The sequence below is a fragment of the Toxorhynchites rutilus genome, chromosome 3, assembly GCF_029784135.1.
Source record: "Toxorhynchites rutilus septentrionalis strain SRP chromosome 3, ASM2978413v1, whole genome shotgun sequence".
Lineage (NCBI taxonomy): Eukaryota > Metazoa > Arthropoda > Insecta > Diptera > Culicidae > Toxorhynchites > Toxorhynchites rutilus.
Window position 1 is genome coordinate 46764601 of NC_073746.1, and position 22071 is coordinate 46786671.

A 22071-nucleotide genomic window follows, 5' to 3' on the forward strand; every position below is an offset into this window, starting at 1 on the left:
AGCGGTGTTCAAGCCGGGAAGAGACTACACTAATCTGAGTTGGAAGAGTACCAGCAATACATTCCTCCAACCCCTGCACAATTGCACTTCAAATTTAACCCTATTAAGAGATTTTTTATAACCGAGCATAATAAGAAGGTGCTGATTCAAGGGAAGGTTAGAGCGAGAAAGTCTGTTGTAAAGACTAAGAGATGTATTGCGAAAAGTAAGCTTTCGACAGTGGTCCCAGCTATTGTTGTAAACCCTCTGAATCTGGGTGATGTTCAAAATTGATTGAACAAACATTTTGGGCTCAACTGGGAGATTGACGTCTGTTTTATTTTTTACAAAAACATCGTGGCATTAAGGAAGCAGAGAAGAAGAGTGACACGAGGTGGGACATCACGGAGCAATGTGTGAGCCCGTCGAATATGATAATCTCACAAGAGTATGAGTTCCTGGTTGTTTATTAGTGCCGAAATCTAATAAAAACTGTTTCAAACCCTTTTTGATTTTGAAATTATTCAGTTTTTTCGTCTAAATATTTGAGTTCCTCAATAAAAATTAAGAATATTTTTTTTTCCAAAAATCATTTACTTATTTAGGAAATTTTGTTAATTTGCATCCCCAAAAACCCCATAGTTATGTCCATAATAATACGATATTGCAGTTCTAATTCGCTGCAAAAGCGACCAACTTCAGAATGAATTGCAGAAGCGGCCAAGTCCAAAATGAAAATTCAAATAACTACCCCCCTCTATGTGCCCCTGCCATTTGAACGAGCTCTTTCAAACACCCTTGCTTAACGTCACTAAGAACCGAAGAGATTTGAGACACCGCATTCCGTCCCAGAATCGAAGTCAACTGCTCAATCATATAGACGTGCGTTGGTTTATTAAGTAAAAAAATGGAAGCTTGTTACATAGCGATTACGGCTACTGCACAATTGGTTCTACTGTACGTGAATTTGGATGCCGGGCAGAAATTTCAAAGAAGATGATTTCTTCATCTTCTTTATTTCAGCATGTAGAGATTTTCATTATTTCAGCATGTAGAGATTGTTCCAGCTTTGGCCAATTATACATTCCGTTACTTAGATGATTTGATATCGCCCACACGGTATCGCGTGTTCGACATAGTATTTACTTCAATAAATACAAGAAACAACAACCGAAACGAAGTTCGAAGCTTCGCTCGACCAAGATAAAATGCAATCTGCGATAATCATCAATTCGTTATGGACAATTTTACCGTCTACCCGATCGGCCAAAACGTATTGACGAAGTCCAGCAACAGCCATCGTGTTACAACGTTACAACGTCAGTCACCATTCGAACAAGATTTTCGTCAACTGAAAGTGACTAAACAGTGAAACAGTGCAACTCTGGTTCTATGAAATAGACTCACCCATTTTCTGCAGGTGGTGAAAAACCTTGAACGAATATTGTGCCGAATACACTGGATTCTTTTTTATGCGATTCTCTTGAAATTACGCGATTTGCTCCAAATAACGCGATCTTTTTGGCGCGCGCGCATTAGTCGCGTAAAAAAGTTTTCAGTGTATGTACTAGTTTTATGTTATTTTAGTTTTAGCGGAAATACTAGTAACATTATTAAAAAAAAAACAGTCATGTAAGGGCCAAAGTATTTAAATAACACCAAATAAATATATTCATTCAAATTCAACAACAACTTGAAACTGCCTTCGGGCCTGGTAAAATGATAGAATGGTCAGACAATTTTTTGTTTAATAATCCTGTATCTGAAACATTCAAAGAGAGAGCTTTAAAGAAGAGAGTGAAATAATCAACTCTGTGATACTCTGGTGTGCTGTCAAATCAAGACGATATTGAAGATGCTGGCGCTAAAAGCTTAAGCGATACGAAATCATTGACGATTAAAAGCTAATAGTTTCAATGAAATATGATTATATTATCTAACTAATTGATGTAGATCATTGTGCTAGTTTGTATGGAAATATTGTTACTTTATCCGATATGTAGTATTCAAAGGCCAAGCCAAATCATACAAATATTTCTGCTGTCACAATCTGGAATTTCTAAAAGGCCAGCTGTTTCTCTGTTTCAACCCACTTCCCGCTACATTGAACATCCTTCCTTCACGCTATAGGATTCCGTACGATGCTTTTTTGTTGGTATTTTCGTTTGTACCCTATAGATTCTTATTTCCTCTCCATGGTTGGTGTGTCTGTGTTCGATACGAATGTGTGATTTGGAACGGTTAACCAACCCATTTTAAAACAAATTTAATCTTTTAAGGTAAATAAAATTCGAGAACAATGCCAGAAGCAGGAAGCAACGCTGAAGGAGCAGGAAGGTGAACTGGATTCGCGTCGATCTGAATTGCAGAAGTTGAAAGATGAAGAACAGGCGCTGGAGAAGGAGTATAACTCCACAACAAAAGACGTAGATCGGCTAACGTCTCAACTTCAGGACACCCAGCTCGAGATTAGCCAGGTCAAAGCAATGGTTACTCAGATTCAGGAGTACCAACGACAAATGACCGATGCACTGGCTATGTTCCGCAACGCGATTGATGCCAATGATCCTATTCTAGTGTCGGATTATTCATTGAAGATTGAGCCCGAATTCAGAAGTGCCAAACAGGCACTCGAAGAGAAAGAGGTGGAAAATGCAAACAAGCGGGATCCATTCGGCGATAACAAAGCAAACGGATTCAGTGCGACGGATGGCGAAACTGGTTTTGGGGATGATTTCAAAACAAATGGATTCACCGCACAGTTTGACACGAGCAACGGATTCCAGAGCTCCGGTTTCGACGATGGCTTTGGTACTGCGTTCGATAATACCAAAACAAGAGATCCGTTTGCTTCGTCCGCTGCTTCAGTGGCCGATCCGTTTGCCGCTGATAGTAAACCACCTGCTGCAAATGTATGTTTGAACCGGGTTTTCAACGATTGTCGCATTTTTCATGATTTTATTTCTTGCAGACTTCCAAAGACGAGTTTGGTTGTGATCCGTTTGCCATACTACACGCACCAACCTCTACTAGTCAGGTGCTCACCCCAAGCCCTAGCAAATCGGCAGCACCACCTCGACCGGAATCCCCAAGCCCTGCGTTGCCCCCTAAGAAGGCAAAACAACCTCCACCTCGTCCAGCCCCGCCTAGACCTCTCCAGGTATGTTTTCAATGTCATTCTATCGTGCCGGCTGAGTAGTTTCATTTGCAATATACCTCGTGTTCAAGGGTCCCACGCCGACGAAACCGTTACCATCATCGGACGCATTTGGCGATAGCAGCGGAGGCAGTTTCGCCAACTTTGCTGACTTCGACAATAAGGTGATTGGCAATAATCGTATTATCTTTCGCGTTGGCACAACCCCTAGGTGGACTTGAAATGTAGCGCATGTTAGCTACACGTTTGCATACTTTGTTTTTTTTTCTTGTAGCACATATGTTAACCGACTTCTATCGGCTTTTAGTTTAACCGCTGTACTAACATTATCTTTCGTTGATACCTTTGTTGTTTATTTTTTAACTTTTATTTCTTTACTCACTGCATGGTATTACTAGTAGCAATAGTTGTTTGAATGCTAATAAAATCAGTGCTAATGGTATGTGTTTTACTATCCTTCGTAGATCTAATTTCAGTAGAATCGTAACAACTTCTCATCATTTAATTTTCTCTTACTTGCACGATTCATCATCACCATACTCTCGTTAAGTCTTGCAGTTCGCCAAGGAACTTGATTTTGCATTTTTTTTTATTATTAACATAAAAGAATATTTATTAACATTTCATTACCGAAGAAAGACCGCATATTGGAACAGAATATAACTTTTAGCTATATGCTGAACTATTTCGTAATGACCATCAAAAGTTTAACTTTAACTTTACTGCTTTTAATTTATGGTTAAAAGGGGTTTTACAAGGGGACTTGAGATATTTTCCAGATCACTGTAAATAACAAAAATGGTGCTTGAAATGTTCTGAGTCCGTATTCCATGGAAATCGTAGACAACTTGACAACAGTTAGCTGGATCAGGAAACCTCAATCTTCTGAAAATGGTGTTTCTCACGCAATTTATGCTCGGAAAGTATTCAGAAGGCGCTCAAAAATGTTCTATGAGGATGAAGCTTAATTTTTCGTAAATATTTATATGATTAGCAACATGTTCCATACAACATTGCTGATAATTTACGATCAGTTTCAGTCGATCTGGTTGATTCGTGTTCAAAGCCGGAGCACGACATTCACTATGAGCGAATATCAGTTTCGCCATGCTCTTAGTGCTTTGTAAATTCTGAAACGCTTTTTCGTCCAGTGCAGCGCTCCCAGTGGTCGGTTCTGGAACCTTTGGAAGCAGTTTGTTCACATATCATTCTTTTTTTCCTAAATATTGAAAAGAGCCGGTGTTTTCTTAAATTGACCCGCTATGGTAGAAGAAAGAAGAGAATTATTTCTGCACATGAGTAATGAAAGCACGGTCTGAGTTGGAAATAGCCAAAACCACCGTCTATTTCAATCAAGGTGGCGAAACGGTGCAGTGGACCGGAAAGTGCGCCAGATTGCCATAAAGGCTTTCAAGGTGAATCCAGAACTATCGGACGTGGAGTTGGCCGAAAAACTCGGTGCTGGCGCAGTACAGTTGGGAACATACACATGTAGTGGGCCACAAAGACCAGGAAAAGGCCCGTAAAGCAAAACATAACGGCAAAAACGCTAACCCGGAAGGTGTTTAACCAGGGGCTGACTAATTCCAACGGTTGCATTATGGAAAGTAAGTTGAGAGAGAGAGAGTGAGAAAAAAGGGAGAGAGAGAGAAAGAGAAAGAAGGGAGAGAGAGAAGAGAGAAAGAAGGGAGAGAGAGAAGAGAGAAAGAAGGGAGAGAGAGAAGAGAGAAAGAAGGGAGAGAGAGAAGAGAGAAAGGAGAAAAGAGAAAGAGAGAGAGAGAGAGAGAGAGAGAGAAAGGAGAAAAGAGAAAAGAGAGAGAGAGAGAGAGAAAGGAGAAAAGAGAACAGAGAGAGAGAGCAGAGAGAAAGTAGAAAAGAGAGATGGGAAGAAGAAAAGAGAGATGGGAAGAAGAAAAGAGAGATAGAAAGAAGAAAAGAGATAGAAAGAAGAAAAGAGAGATAGAAAGAAGAAAAGAGAGATAGAAAGAAGAAAAGAGAGATAGAAAAAAGAAAAGAGAGATAGAAAGAAGAAAAGAGAGATAGAAAGAAGAAAAGAGAGATAGAAAGATGAAAAGAGAGATAGAAAGAAGAAAAGTGAGATAGAAAGAAGAAAATAGAGATAGAAAGAAGAAAAGAGAGATAGAAAGAAGAAAAGAGAGATAGAAAAAAGAAAAGAGAGATAGAAAGAAGAAAAGAGAGATAGAAAGAAAAAAAAGGGAAATGAGACAGGAGCCAAAAGACAAAAAGTCAAATCCTCGGCCAGCGAGACCGCAACGATGTGTCTCTCGACAGACACAGCAAACAAGTTGCTGAAGTTGGAGAGTATAAATGCCGGTTGGGTTGTGGGTCGTTTCAGAATCGTTCTCCTATTTCCAAGCAACTGCTGAAAATGTTAATATACAGCTACTGCGTACACAGTAAATCCTACTATACGGGCGGGAAATTATCAACGACGTCATCGCCGCGTAATTATTGCCATGTACAACAACAAACCACCAAGACAACTGATTACACAATGATTGAATTTAGTGTGCAAAAAATGTGTTGTTAAACAACTTGTGTGACACCCATTGAATTCTCTGTACGCTAGTGCTGATTCTCTGTTGCTGGTATCTTTGACGTATTGTGGTTTTCGACTCTAAGTGCACTTAGTTGCACGCAGGACGAACACGAATATATACTTGGGTCACAATCAACAAATATGCAACTTGCATGTGGGTAAGCCGTACATTGGGAATAAGATGGACATTCGGTTGATTTGTATATTTAACTGTTAAATTTCAAATTTATGTTCATGAGTACACTTCCTCCTATGATATTTGAGCCACCCTATAGTGTTATTTATGATTCGGAAAACATGACATTCAAAACATACAATTGAAGTTGTTGCCTTATCCCAATTTTCGGCACGAATGTAACGATTATCTGGTAGTTCGTTCAGTTTTAATCGTTGGTAATGAGCTGATCTCATCGTTTCTCGTAAAATACAGAGTGATTTGATTCCCGTTGCAAGCTTGAAACAACCCATGATTTTCTTCGTTTCGGACTTCCATAATGAACTCATTTTCTTCATCTTTCACGATTGGATGCTAGTAGTTTTGCGACTGCTTTATTCGTTTATTCAAAGCGTTCAAATGTTCGATTTTTCAACCATATTCAATAGCTCTGTCGTTGAATGTGACTATAATCTTATTCTAAGAATATTCAAAAAAGTATCTCTACTGAAATTTTCGGGGAATTTTCTTAATTGAATAATTCACGTCAATATATGAATCTTTCGGAATTTCTTGCCACGGCCTGTTATCAAAGGTGTCTCAACTTGATGATTCCTGAGATTCCGATTTTACAGATGAGGCATTAATCTCATTTCAACGAGTTTTACAATTGCAATATAGTTGTATCGTGAAAATCATTTTGTTGGTCTTGTGAAAACTTATACATTTTTTAACCCGTAAATTTAAATCCACTCGTGCTTTTACATTTTATTTTATGTTCGGTTGCAATGTTATCGATCCCGTAGTTATTGCTGTGCGTAAAACAATTCAAGTTACTCCGTTCGTCATCACAATAACAGTTCATCGCAATTTATTTGTCTTTCGTCTTTTTTGATTTCTCCTTCGCAGTGAATATCATCTAACAATAGCAACTTATCCGTAACCCCAGTAAAACAAAATTAAAATGTTCATACTAAATTCGGAATACTCAGTAACAAATATCGACACCACTAAACAAAAACCAAAACAATGTATTTATGTAGACAGTCTACAGTCAATCAAATCCAAGAGCGAAGGGTTGAACTCGGAAATAATGCAAGCTAATTGGATCAGTCATGTGTAAAAAAAAGCTGTGGTGTACGTATCCCCTACAAGTATCTTAACATCTAATTTAACCTTTTTCTAAATCTCTGTGTGATGATTCCGTTTTAAACACTTTCACTCAATCCCGAGCAATGTGACTAACGACTAATGCGAAACTGGATGAACGACAAAGAACGAAAATAAATTAAATCAAAGATACCACGGATCAACTTGAAGCAAACCAAAAAGATATTAACTATATATATACATACATATATTTACTCTGTCGATTTAGTTATTGTTATGAAACTTTAAAAAAGTACGTATATATATTTATCAGACAGTGTTGATTGCGGAGGAATACACAAAATCTAATCAATTTAGAGGTAATAATATTTAGGCAGGAAAAACATCGTTTCTGAAGGAATAAGTATCATAGCAGTTGATTAATTTTGCATTCAAACATTTCGAGGATTTGAAAATTTTCTCTATGGAAATTCTGTTTTGAGGTTAGTAACACATTCCGGAATTTCATCCTACTTTTCCGTCTATTAGTCGGTATATGTTTTGCAAGCTTTCAGTGTCCAATAATTTCCAAAGACACGAATGAAACATTCAACGAATTATCAATGTGAATGCATAAACAATTGGATGGTATATATTCGCACTTTTTCCCATTGTTCATTGTGAGATTATATGTGATCGATGAGTCCGGATCATCATCAAGTCATGTGTTGATTCTTCCAGTATTTGTATTAAATATCAAAAAAGCTATACATATGAATATATAGGATTTATCAGGTATGCAAACTTGAGTAAAAAACAATACGTTAACTCTTTTAGCTGAAATACACACTATATACAATTAATAAGCGTTCCTTGACGTATTTATCAACATACATACACATTCCGACAACATTGTTCATTAGAATTAGACAAGGCTTACGGGAAAAAAGCCGGCCAGGGTTAACAACCGTTTGAAACCCGAGCGCTGTTCTTATCCACCGGCACACAAACCAATACGGGAAATATTATAACTTAGCTACGCAAAACAACTAAACTTATGATTAGCAATTAGAGCCGAGTAATTTAATTTATGTGCTAACCCGGTGTGGTATGGTAGGGAACAGAGGCGCATCATGTAACGAACCGTACCGCTTGCCAACCCTGGATTACATACATATACTTCTGGATCAACGTCATCGTCATCCCTTCACACTAACACAGCCGGAAATTGTCAAACAACGTAATAGTGTACTTAATGAAACTAATTATTAATCAACGCAAACTCACAAATAAAACTAACCTTGAAGAAGAGATACAGAAGACAGAGCCACCAGCCAGTGGAGCGCAACAAATATAATGTTCTGTAATTATGAAAAGCAACCTGACATCTAAAAATTAAAACGATCAATTAAAAACTAACATGCGTTTGTGTGTTGTAGTATTTCTTGTTATTTTATGTTGCTTTTCTACTTTGGTTTAATGGAGCTTTTAGTAACAATGTTATATCACAGAAGTCATTCATCACAAGTTGCACACTTTTGAAATAATTAAATGTAACGCTTAACTCTAAAACTAGGAATCCGATTTAAAAGCACAGCACCAATGCAAACTAACACACCTCATGCACCTCCCAATGCAATGGTGGGATTTTAGAATTTGACGGATTATTCCATAATACAATTGTAGGGATTATGAGAGCAAGAGATGTGAAATCCAAATCTTTTGTTGCTATTTAACACCTATAGATGAAGTACATAGATTGGAACAACATATATGGCATTTTTATGGGCTTCATCTGGGAATGTACAATTTATTTTGTTGTTGAAAACTCAATAATTGATCTAGATCAGCTATATTCAACCTGCGGCCCGCGGATAATTTGAATTATAGAGGCTATTTCAGACTCTCATACTTTCTCTGCCTTTAAAATGGCCAATTTGGAAAACTAAACTAAACATTTGGCCTTGAGAAAGGCCATTTGGAAAGCCTCGCTATCGCTGCCAATTGGTCGCTAACAAGAGATGACTGATAAATCGTGAATGGCTGACTTATTGGCGACTTTTTCCGATTGATCAATTGATTTTTGTGAAGTCGAACATTATTTCCGGATTAAAAGTGGGATCAAAGAGCAGTGCATTTCAAACCGAATGTGAAGAAAGTATTTTCCAGCGGTGAGAGCAACGCTCCTAGAATATCACAAAGAATTGAGATAGGGGTCACATAGCTTCTGACTACAACGGTAAATTTTCTTCCTTCCATCTCTAGGAACGAATTGAGTAGCCCCATATTGCTAGAAGATTGAATTTGCCTTCGATCCATATAGCTGTATGGCCCATGGAAGTAGTATCTACGCGAAAAGCTGGTATCTACTTTCGTGATTATTTTGTCGCCTTCTGGAATGAACACCGGATTCATATTATTGCTGTATGATGCTACCAGCCCAAACCCCATAACGCTGGTCGAATGTTTGATCAGGCCTTGGTTTTTGTGTTCCTCGACTATCTATTTATAGCTGATCAACTGTAAATGTATTCTCGTTGTTGAACAAGATTACCGGATTTTCGCGGTTGTCGGTCCTCTCTCGGACTTCACGATATTTTACTGCTCGCCTCGAGGCGATGGAATGTCCTCCGACAGAGATTTCTGCCCGCAACATTGCTTTGCAGTGTTTGGCAAACCGGTAAAATCTGACAATATCCAATGAATCACAATGTGTTCTGTTACTTACCATTCATGAACATATAACCGAAAATGAGTGGATTATTTATATACTTGAACAGAATGAGAGTATTGACTTTTGTTGCACCAAGCGAATAAACGAAGCGAGGAACGACTGCCTGATGATTGCATATTTCTTCTCTTTCTATCTATCGTGAATTACTGCTGCACAGACTAATATAGAATTTCAAACGTGATAAGTTCTACGTTGGTGATTTGTAGATTCTCCGCTTCCTCGTATGGTATAAACGGTTTCATTGTTGGGTCGTCGTGATACGGAAAGAGTCCTACGATGACCTCGAGCGTTCCGGATATAATTCCTTTGAACCTTGGATTTTCCCCATCACGCTACGATATGCATCGCCCCAAATATTCGCATCGACATCTCAGCACAACTCCTACGCATCTCCCGTTTCAAGGTGGCTCTGGTTGGTCAGAGCAACTTCTGGCACTCCTCTCTCACCCTCTGGGCTTTTCTTTTGGCTCGCAAACAATTAGTGCGGAGAATGATGAGTGTATTGTTCCTCCAGTAGGCTGGGCGTCGTTTGTTCATTGGGTTAACTTTTCTCGGCATCACTGTGTCGCATGTCCCAAGAGTTCTGTTATCTATGCGTAGCGTATCGACAAGCAGGTCCTTACCAAATGCCTTTGTTTTCCATTGCAGGATGCCGTTAGCCTACTGTTAGCGCATAAACCGGGCTAACTGCGGTTGGATGGTTCTGGCTAAGCACACTGTGGAAATTGAAAAACACAAGTTTTTGGAGTCCAAATTTTCTCTTTATATTTCACTCATTACACAACATTTGGTAATCACTTTGTCGTTGGCGGTTAGGAAAATAACTGGGATCATGAATCACGTTGTGCGTTGCTTTTATGTTTGTCGGAAGTTGGTGGGGTGATTATCCTGTCGGCTCGACTCGGCTCGCTCGGGTGCTGTTCGTTTGTAATGTTGCTACTTATTTCATCTCGCTCTCGCACGTTGCGGGTGATACGATGGAATGAAATGGAGAGCCTTTGCTTCGGGTAGTGAATGGAAAATTTATTTTGCTGACAAAATGGAGGATTTCAATTTATTTGTCCTGACATGTCAGAACACGTAAGCGCTCGCTACACGTGGCGCGAACACCTACACTATACAGAATTCCCTGTATAGTTTGGGCTAAAGCTGAGAGTGTATCCATCAGACACTTTCCACTGCGTGTTTGCCATTAGTGACGGAATGCAGAACGTTTCATCCATGATGGATTCGCGAGCATCCCTGCGAAAGGTGCTACTGGTGCCTACGCTCCAAAGTACGACGTCCGTTTTTGTGAAAGTTTCACAAAACCGGACTGAATGGCCTCCCCATCACTAGTATTGGAGTCATCCCTGCTCTCCGTCATACAGTAATCATTATTGTGGCTTCTAAAATCGAGAGAGCGAAGGGGACGAAACGGGAACTTGTTAAGACCGAAAGAGAGAATGAACTCTAGACTAGACACGTTAATCATAGACTTGAGGACTACTTGTATTGTACGTATCTTGCTAAAGCCCTTGGTTGTTTTCGCAAGTTCCCAGATGGTTTTCGAATTAGTAACGTGCTAGGTCGTTCACTCTCGAAGTGCAAGTGTCCAACCGGACACCGTGAATGCAAGAGATTTTATTCAGTAAAGTTCAGCCATATATTTCGAGCGGGAGTGATTTTCTGAGTTTGCTTAGAGGCGAATGAACTGAAAAGTTTAAAGCCTCTTTAATCCAACATCATCATCATTCTGAGTTGCTATGGATTTCTACTTGCTTTCGGGATTCTAAATATTTATTCTATTTTTGAGTTCTTACGCTCCTTCGTAGATTTCCTATCTCTAGTCCCGAAAACGTCTATCGCATACAAATAAGCGTGGTGATAATTTCAAGTGCTTTCGTTTTGAGGTCATAAACCTCCGCTGTACACAGCACGGGAGGGAAATTCTATTTACATTTATTTCTATTTTGAGGTTATGAACCTTCATTCAATGAGCCATATGGGCATCACCAGAAATGTCTCCTACCGGCCCTGATTTGGATTCGAAACGTCACACTTAGTTTCCGTTGTTGACTGCCAAAATAGTTTCTGCGTTATGTCGTAATGATTGAGTTGATCTGCGTAACTTCCCTTATTGTGGACCTGTCATCACCTTCTCATATGCCGGACATTTGACGCTACCTGCGGCATGATCGTTTCTGTCCTCTTTGCTGCAAAGCATGAACCTCGGTTAACTTGTGCAGTCTCTAGCAACGAGACCATTCTCGGGCAACTTTCAGTGGACACACGGACCATCACATGGAAGTCACATTGTGATTGCGACGCACTTTTCTTCCACCCTAGCGATTTCGTCTAGGAACCGGCATTTGATCATTGACTCCTGGAAGAGAGCTCTCACTTTCGTTTCTTCGTTTAACGACTTGTCTACAGGATCTTTGTTAAGCTCAAATAACATCTCATCTTTCAGGGTGCTCCTAATTCACACACGTTCTCGTTCAGTTACTTCAGTTCCGGATCAACTCTCACATTCCGCAGGATTGACAGAGATTTTTTCTTCCAGGAGAGTGAGTTTTGTGATCTCATGGTTATCTTTGCAAGCAGTGAGGCCATGCTAGGGTTGACACATCCCTTCATGAATACCGTGTTCAGAGCCGTATAAGCATTAGTCACGAATGTTGTATCTGAGCTTAGCACCTAGTGTCCAAGCCACGACGAGCATCGAACGTATCCGAAGCTTTTATCGTTCCATTAACCCACATCCCATTTCAGGAAGATGTCACTCTCAGGGTAGCACGACTGTCGGGCGAGTCGAATCCATTGCTGCTGTTCATGGTATACCCGCGTTGTCATATTGATTAGTCGCCTTTCATAACAGGGACAGGGACCGAGACCCGGAATGCTTTTTACAACTTAGGAATTCTCATACCTATTCTAGCAATTGAAAATATCTACGACATTTTAGTTATACCTGAAGCAGTTGAATCCGACAATTCGTAAGAAATTCCTTTAGGAGATTAAACCACATTCATATACAGTAAACATTCACTAACTGGGCGAAAAGGGAAGACCAGTTATCGACATTCGCGATTTAACTGGTCCGGCATGTTAAACGTCAAATAAAATCGAGGGGAACTTCAATTATTTGTTTGATTTGCGTTGTTTATGTAATTGGATAAACAAAAGGATTCCAATGGAAGTTTCGCATTGAGTGCGACAACAGGAATGAAATATAATTTGAGAGAATTTTTTTTCTGTAGCTGTTGTTTTTGTCATGGGAAAATAATGTCAATTTTCATTACATTTCAAATTACATTCGAATGCCCCTCACAGCAAATCTTCCATTTGAATATGGTGTCGATTGTTTATGAAATTCTGCTTTTTAACTGGTCCAGCTTTAAACAGCAGACCAGTTAAACCAGGACCAGTTAGCGAACGATTACTGTAATTACGTTTCGAGCCGGAGCCCGGATGGCCTGCAACACGGAAGATGTTTGATTTGTGAGAATTCCAACAGTCGTTCTAAATACTTTGATACAGAGAGAAACTTCTTGTGTTGTCTAGTTTTAAGCTAATGGTGTTAGAATCGTACGCAGCATTATTTGTTCGAAAATAGCAGCGAAAAATAGAATTCCTTCGTTTTTTGAACGTTCGCTGATTCTCTGAACGGCTTAACCCATTTGTTATTCGTGTATCGTTACTCTTTGAAAACGTGTATCATCATTACACCAATAAATCCGAAAAGGCTCCGAAGTTTCTGTAAAAAATATAAACATCAATTCTCTTTTGATTACTTCGGGTATTATTTTACAAAAAATCGAAATTTTCAAAATTATTTCAAAGTTTAGTCGAAATTTTGGTGGCTCTAAATAGCACCGATGGGTTTGCGTGGCTTTGTCATTCTTCTGCTCATGTTTGTATAGGAAACGTAAACAACAAAATCGACTTTTTCGCCGTTTTGCATTCTACACAATGTAACACGTTTGCTCAACATGCAAACAAACATTTTTTGTTCGAAAAAAATTAATCAATTTAAAGAAAAACGTTTCTGAAAAATCACTGTTTGTCCGCATAACAGACGTAGTTCTATGCAGCCCTCATACATCGTTCGAAAATCAACAATTGGATGCTTCAATTGCCAAATCGATTGGCTCCACAAAACAAGAAGTTGAGAAAAATGATAAAATATTATATGTTGTTTTTTAAAATTCTTTTCAAATTACAAATTCGAAAATACGATGTAGAATGTATTATGGCAAACGCATATTTGATCTGATGACATTTAGAAAGAATAAGATGGAATAAACTTGGAGTATTTGTTATTTTTACCACAAATTTCATCGGAGTTCATCGATTTGGCAAGTGAAGCATCCAATTATCAATATTATGTGCTATAAGCTAAATATACATTTGAATCACATTCTTTGTAGAGTCCAAACATGTCACGATAGTGTCTTATTACTTAGTGTTTCGTAATAGATGAATATAAGAAACCATAGAAACACTGCTCATATAATTACTATTTTCTGTACACTGCACTGCAATTGTATTTTTTAATGTTATAACTACCTAAATTTCTGCATATGAATCTTCAAATAGATAAAGAAACAATCAGATCAGTATTAAAATTGAAATAATATTGGTTCTTAGCATTTTAACTCCTCGGATTCGACATCGAATTATTCCACATACTCAGCATTTACTCATATCGTTGGTGTAAGTCACTCCAGCATCTTTATGCAATTGATCGTGATATCGGTAAATCATGTTGCTAAAATTATCAATATTACAAATTGCTTTTACAAATTCAATTTATTGAAAAACACGAAACTGCCGTTCCTATCATATACCAGATTATTTAGGAAAAAAGTACTATCATAGATTCGCAAAAAATCCAGAGCACCTTTTCCAGCCATTTCACTAAATTTCTTCCAAACCTTCTTGATTTTATCCGATAAAAACTGAAAACACCGACGGAGACGTTTTGACTATTATCGGAAATGTAAATACTAACGCAACAGACAGAGCAATCTGGTGATTACGTCTAGCTATACGAACAAATGTTCATTGAAACGATTGATTGTCCGCATAAACAGACGCAAGTGTTTTCCAAATGGAAAAAAAATGTTTTAATCCGCAAAATCTCCTAGGCCCTCTTTTTGCCGATAATATGCTTCGACTGGACAGATTATTTCATTGGAATTTTGCATGTTTACGCTTGTAGGAAAAAAAACAACAAAATTGCGTTTTCCCAACGCTAATGGTGTTGTTGATTACGTCTCTTATGCAAACACGGGCAGTCTTGTTCTTACGAGAAAAATACAAGAAAATTTTGTCCTTATTGCCAATGCACTATGTGCACTCAGTATTCATCGCGAATATTCTTCTCGTGCTAGACACAGTCGGCCCGAGGCAATTACATATTTGTTCCCATATCATCGTCATCTATTTGATAACGCATAAAATTAACAATTCGTACGTGTGATTCAATCACCACAACCAATCTCAACGTAGCGGTATGAAAGCCAAAGTGGTACGTTCTATTTAGTATTTCTCTTCTATCTTGCTTCAGTTAATTGAGCTCTGCACTATGCTTCCTTCTCGCATCTTCTGAGAATGAATCCTGGGGTGAAAAATTTTGTACGTTCAATCAACACGGTAGCGAAATGGAAACCGAGGCTGGGCTGGGTGAGCACAATATATATAGTGCTTTCACTGCCAGAGCTATTTTTGAGTTATGAAGAAGTTAGGTGAATAAGTAACAAACATCACTCATACAACATTTATCTTTCGAAAATGATTGTCGTGCCCCTTCTCTCAGCCGGCAAAGAGATATTAATAATATTAGAGATATTAAAAGATATAAATGATGCGGTGCCAAAATACAGAAGTACTCTAAACCAGATAGCATGACAGTCGACGCGGAGACTCCACCAGACCAAATTGCATCACTGTGTGCGTTATCTAGCTTCCATACTTTCTCGTATCGAGTAAAACAGCTATGTCTGATATCAGTATTGAGAAAGAATGTTGTCTGTTAGCTGGAGCGAGACTGTGAATTGAATAAGAATTATCATGGATTGAATTCAAGAGTTCATTCTTTTAGCCTTCTAAAAAGTCAATTTTGAAAACTATTTGAATTGGAAAAGGCCATTTGGAAACCTTCGCTACCGTCTGATCGTTAGCTGGATGGCTTATGAATCGTGAATGCTGTTAAATCTCGAATAGCTTGTTTATACTCGATAAAATAAAAACGGGCCGAGCTTAAAGTGCAATATTTTCTCTACCCACATATTTTATAGAACGAATGCTGTATTTGCTATGCCCATTTAATAAAAACGTGTCCTGTTTTCTGATTTGAAATAATTATTGAAAGTTGAAAAAATAGATAATGACTAAGGTAATTAGGTAACTTAAGAATTTTTGTTAAACATTCCAATTAGTTCAAAATAAAGTTACTCCAGATGACCCAACCAGAAAAGCCCGCAGGGCCACAAGTGGTTGAGTATAGCTGGTCTGAAGGCTACCTTGAGGAAACTTGATCGATAATATTCTGCAGTTGTTCCTGAAAGAACTATTTCCAATAAATCATTCCACTTCCCCGATACTGTGAAAGACACTTGAAGCAACAAATGATCGAACAACGGCTAACGATCTTGCTACTTCCCCATCATATCTAATATTCCACAGAGCTGTGGTGCAGTATTGTGAGATCAGGTCGATCTAAAAATGTATAGATCCGCATTATCTTACTTTCTCAGCTGTGCGATTCAGGCCGATACTGACGAACTACGAAGATGGTACTCCAAGAATGAATGGAACTGAATAACAAAAGTTTACATTAAATGCCTTATCTGCAGGCAGTCAGGTAAGGAGTTCGGATATACGGTCAAATCGGAAACCCTGGAACGCATTGAATCCATCTGTGATCTCGGACTGATCAGAGCGAGCAAAAATAAATTAGGATTCAACGAAATTATGTCCGTCAACATCGCTAAATCGTTTCCCAGCCTTTGAATTTGTTGGACATCCTACCGGCAACTTAAACGATATGTACGCAATCAATGCGGTATACTATTCTTCAGAATGTATTCCTTCTAAAGGGTGTGTCACATCAAATTGCATCACGGAAAAGACACTGTAGAAATTTAATTTTTAGGAATTATATCTTCAGCTTATAATCAGATAATCAGATAAGAGTGTATAGATCACGTTGGCCATGCTTCACTGTCAATTTTTCGTAAATTTGGAAAAATGTCGTCGAACGAAAAAGAGCGTCGTGAATTAATCCTGTGCACTCATTTCGAGAATCCGGAGTTGTCACATCGGGACATCGGTAAGATGCTGGGAATCGTCCAATCCACGGCCAGCAAAGTACTAAAACGATACTTCGAGAACCTAACCATCGACCGGAAGGTGAAGAACGGCAAAAATGGATGCTCCGTCAGTGAAAAATATCACAAGCGCGTAGTTAAGCAGTTTAGACGTGATCCGAGAAGTTCGGTCCGGGATGTCGCCAATAAGCTGAATTTGTCAAGTTCATTCGTCCAGCGGACCAAGCAGCGGGAGGGCCTGCGTACATACAAGGGTCAGAAGGCTCCTAACCGCGACGAAAGGCAAAACATGGTGGGGAACACGCGAGCCCGGAAGCTGTACACCGAAATGCTGACGAAGCCGCATTGCCTGGTAATGGACGACGAAACCTACGTCAAAGCGGACTTTCGTCAGCTGCCGGGCCTGTTGTTCTTTTCCGCAGAGGACAAATTCAGCGTTCCGGAGGAGATTCGCAAGCAGAAACTATCCAAGTTTTCCAAAAAGAACATGGTGTGGCAAGCGATCTGCTCTTGCGGAAAGCGGAGCGCCCCCTTCGTGATGACCGGCACGGTAAACGGGCAGGTTTACCTTAAGGAGTGCCTACAGAAGCGCTTACTACCACTATTGAAGCAGCACGAGGGCCCGACCATCTTCTGGCCGGATCTCGCTTCGTGCCACTATTCAAAGGACGTGTTGGAGTGGTACGAAGCCAACGGGGTCACCTTCGTGCCAAAGGAAATGAACCCGCCCAACGCGCCGGAGCTTCGCCCAATAGAGAAATATTGGGCGATTATGAATCAGGCCTTCCGGAAGAACCCAAAAGTTGTCAAATCGGAGGCGGACTTCAAGAGAAAATGGATTTCTGTTCAAAAAAAACTACAACCTGACGTTGTACAGAACCTTATGGACGGGGTAAAGAGGAAGGTGCGAGCATACGGGATTGGGCTCGAAGTATGAATAAAAAGAAAATGCCAAAAGTTGTTTAATAGTTTTTATTTTACTGTCTAAAATTTTCAAAAGGATCGGTCTACTGGGCGAATTTCTACAGCGTTTTTTCCGTGATGCAATTTGATGTGACACACCCTTTAAGCTGGTTTTAGTGTTTGCAGCAGCTGTATGACACCCGCCATGTTTTTGATGCCAACATCTCAAACGTCAAAAGCATTTATTTTCTTCAAAACAGCAACCCGCGTTGGCGGCATTGTGCTTCGTTTACCAGTTTAGGGGAGCGTCAACGAATAGTTGATTTGTAGTCGGGATGAACGTTTTTCAAACTAAAATTATGAATGAAAATTAGCTTTTCCATATGAAATTAGTATTCTATTTGAATTAAAAACATTTTTGTTTTTTTCAATTGGTGAAAAAGTCTCATGCGAAAATTGTTTATGAAGACAATTTTATATTATAATGAAAAAAATCAGCAACAATTTTGGAATTGTATAGCCATATGGTTGAATGGAAGTCAGAAATACATGTTTCAAGTAATTAAATAACATGATGTTAAAATTTTCATTCAAATTTTAAAATTTAAAAACCGGCTTCGTGTCTTCTAATCTGATAGAGATTACACTAACGAGTTTGGGACACAAATTATGGCCCTAATTTGAAGCCGCCACCAGACGTCGACACCATCGCGAATTACCAATTTACCACTACTGGCATTTGAACGATTTGACATGTCGATGATCTTTTACAGCAGAGGGATAGTGAAATATGCGATGACGGTAGGTAGAGTGAGATAGCGATAATCGTGTCATACACCTGGTTTGCAGATAATCAAACTATTTTATTTCTCAGTAGAGTGCACCCATTTCTATTCTTATTTCAACTTTGTACCTTTTCCAAATCTTATTTATGACATCAATTCGTTAGTAAAACCGAATACATGCAACTAATAATGAAGAAACTTTCTATCATCAAAAACTATTGAGCAAACGCTGCCCTCCATGGCAAACATATTTTCTCATGTATGACTGCACATTCAGAAAAATAACTAACTAGCACACAAACAATTAGCTTATTGATTAACACGTTGACTGCCACGTCAGTCACCGGTGACTGACACTGAGTTTTCGTTCTGGCCGCATCAGTCACCGATGCTTGACAGTATAACATATGATAAGAAAGCTAAATAATATAAGCATACAAGCTCATAAGCATTACCTTTCGAACAGAAATATCTTCCACTACGATAAGAAACGATGGTCCTAATACGTTTAAAAATGTCCATCCAATCGCTATGAAACCGTGACACTCAACGTGTTAATTTTGTTTTATTTCATTTCACATATGTGTTGTATCCTTCCCAATTTGATTCTGTTGATTTTCACACCTGTTTTGCCAACGTATCTACCGTTATTTTTTCTTTATGTTATTTTATATCTAAATCGTCTGTTTTTCAAATTTTGTTCTTTTTATTTCGTTTCAACAACACGATTCCGTAACACTACACAACCCCCGCAGAACCTGAAACCTGCCGCTCCATCACCACTGAATACATCCTCCATTTTTGCGTCACCCGTTGTACTTTCTCCATCGCCTGTGGCAGGCCGGACAACCTCAACCACTCCTCTGCCGGTGTTTTTGGGTGTTGGCACCACCACAAACACCAATTTTCCAAACATTAGTGTGTCATCTTCACCAGTGTCGATATCATCCGGTGCAGAACAGACAAAAACAGTCGCCGCAGTCACCACGAAAGCTGTCGATTTCTTCGACGATCCGTTCAAAGACTACCGTTATGAGGATCCGTTTAACATAACGGATCCATTCGCCGATGAGGAAGAATCAGGCCCGGCCGGTTCTGAAGGTGAGGTTTTCTTTGCGTGCTTGATAGACTCTCAATCGAGTTTGATAAGTTACAACTCCGATGTTTGGTATTTCTGGGATCTACGATTTTTCAATTAAAAACCCTTATAGTACTGGTAGAGTGTTGCATAAATATCATAAAATCTTCTTCAAACAACCAACCCGAGTTTGACTTTGATTTCTTTTCCATTACAGACCCATTCTCCTCTGATTCAAATACACTGAGCAGCAACCGAGTCACCAGTTCGGGGAAGGATACGACCGGGATAGCAAGCAGCAGCCACTTGGATGACCTGTTCGGTGATGCAATGAACAACAATTTCACCTTTAGCACAAGCACCAGCAGTAGCACTACCACCGGCACGAAGCCTTCCGTTGCCGACCCGTTCGATGCTTTCAATGACAATTTTAGCAGGAACACTACCAAACCCAAGAACCATACCAATCAGGAATTGCTTTTCAGTGCTTTTGGGGCGACCGATAGTTCGACCAGTGAGACGGAAGATGCGTTTTACGGCGGAACGATGGCTAAATCTAGCCCATTCGAGGATGAATTCTCTCGCGTCGATGATGAATTTGCGAAAATGGATTTTTCGAACAACAACAACAATGCGGTTTCGAATGATTTTGCGAATTTCGATGCGTTCTACAGTGATAGTAAAGAACAGACAAAAGACAACATATCTTCCGCCAACAAATCGATACTGACAAGAAAGAACGCTGTGAAACGAACTAAATCAGAAAAAAATATTGCTTCGCCTTTACCAGCTAAATTTTCGGAGGATTACTCGAAAGACGATTCGTTCGATGAAGATCTGAAGGCGGTCCTAAAGAGATCGCAACGTGAGAAGTAGACTATCTAAGATTTTTTTTTCGGAAAGAGATTCGCTTTCATACTGTTCGCTAGTTGAAAAATCAGTGGGGAAGTGCCTGAGAAAAAATATTTTATAACTTAACTGAATATAACCAAACATTCCCCAAGAGAGGAGTGTAGTTCCTTCCGAGCGAAGTATTTGCATTTTTGTTATCGCATAAAACGATTTCTGTTGTTCTTTCTTACAACGATTGTTTCTCAACACAACAAAATATTGCTGCTGAGTTGAACGAACATTTGATCTGATCCGACTAAGGGGAAACTAGTTACAAGTTCAGGTTTCAGTCTCCACAACATCGAACACATATGCTGAATGCAATCACTCTAAGGGCACGCTCGAATTACAATTCCATCACTTGAACTTACGTAAGCTTTAATATGTGTACTATTACTAGTGTTCGAATTTATTTTTTTTGTTCTAGTATTTTAGTTATACACAAAGAAACAGTATAGAAATTTATATTTTGGTTTCTGTACATAATTATCGGGAGGCGTTGTTGTGTATTACATGGGGGAGATTTCAACTGTAAGAAATTATACACTTCAAAACATGAACATTGAAATTAATATTGTTGGATGTAGAGTTTGGGGTGAGTAACTCTTATTCGCATGCAAACGAAATTATATCCGCTTGGTCGCACAAAAAACTTCTCCAAAAAGATATATATTCATCGTCGGAATGAAGGAGTAATCAGAAATAAAATGATAAAAAGCTTTACCTAGTGAAAAAAATTGGAACAAACAAGCGCTTTGGTTGTCAATATCAGTAGTTATTTATTCCATGCTAGATTAAAGAAGCAATTTGCGACTGGCAAATTACTCAATGAGAAAAAAAACCGAAGAGTATTTCAAATAATACAATGAAAAAGTACCATTTTTGTATGCTTGGAACCTATCAAAGCACTTTATATGTTAATATTCATAAAGGAAGATGTATATGTTCGTTATTACAAACAGGTTGGGCCTGTTGAATGATAATTATCAACAAAACAAGAAATTAGTAGAAAAAGTGTACTAAATTATCCCTGCATGTGTTATAGATATAGATGTACTCAGACAGTGAGAGCATCAAGCTTTAAGCTTAACAATGCATGTATTTACTGTGCTAAAGCAATCCGAAAACATTGCACCAATATGAATTATGATTATGAGAGCAATCTCCCATCCCACAGGGTCGATCCTGAATAATGGATCCGTATGTAGTATTTTTACTTTGCCTATATTCAGTCGCCCTCCATTCGAATGGTGCAGCCTATTTGATCGTCTGTTCAACATTAAGGTGCCTCTCAAAACAGTGTCTGTCACCCATATCAGTCACGACCGATCATTTTCCTCGTGCCAGCGCGGGACTCTAAACAAAGATAGTCCTCCGGCTACCGGAACACGGATTAGAGATTAGAATTTTTGGACATAAAACTTC

At 39.0% G+C, this 22071-nt stretch overlaps 1 protein-coding gene across 3 annotated transcripts in view; it reads left to right on the top strand.

Annotated features, from left to right (window-relative positions):
• LOC129775602 (epidermal growth factor receptor substrate 15-like 1) overlaps nt 1-21720 on the top strand; it is a 30954-nt gene extending 9234 nt beyond the window's left edge. The window contains exons 8-12 of one of the 3 annotated variants that reach the window (XM_055780519.1): nt 2259-2891; nt 2951-3139; nt 3208-3300; nt 19433-19778; nt 19973-21719. In XM_055780519.1, the coding sequence (XP_055636494.1) occupies nt 2259-2891; nt 2951-3139; nt 3208-3300; nt 19433-19778; nt 19973-20631 (1920 nt within the window). In that variant the 3' untranslated portion in view covers nt 20632-21719. Of the gene's footprint in view, nt 1-2258; nt 2892-2950; nt 3140-3207; nt 3301-19432; nt 19779-19972 lie in introns of all 3 variants that reach the window. The other 2 variants (XM_055780520.1, XM_055780518.1) reach the window with 2 other exon arrangements.
• The last annotated feature ends 351 nt before the right edge of the window (nt 21721-22071 follow it).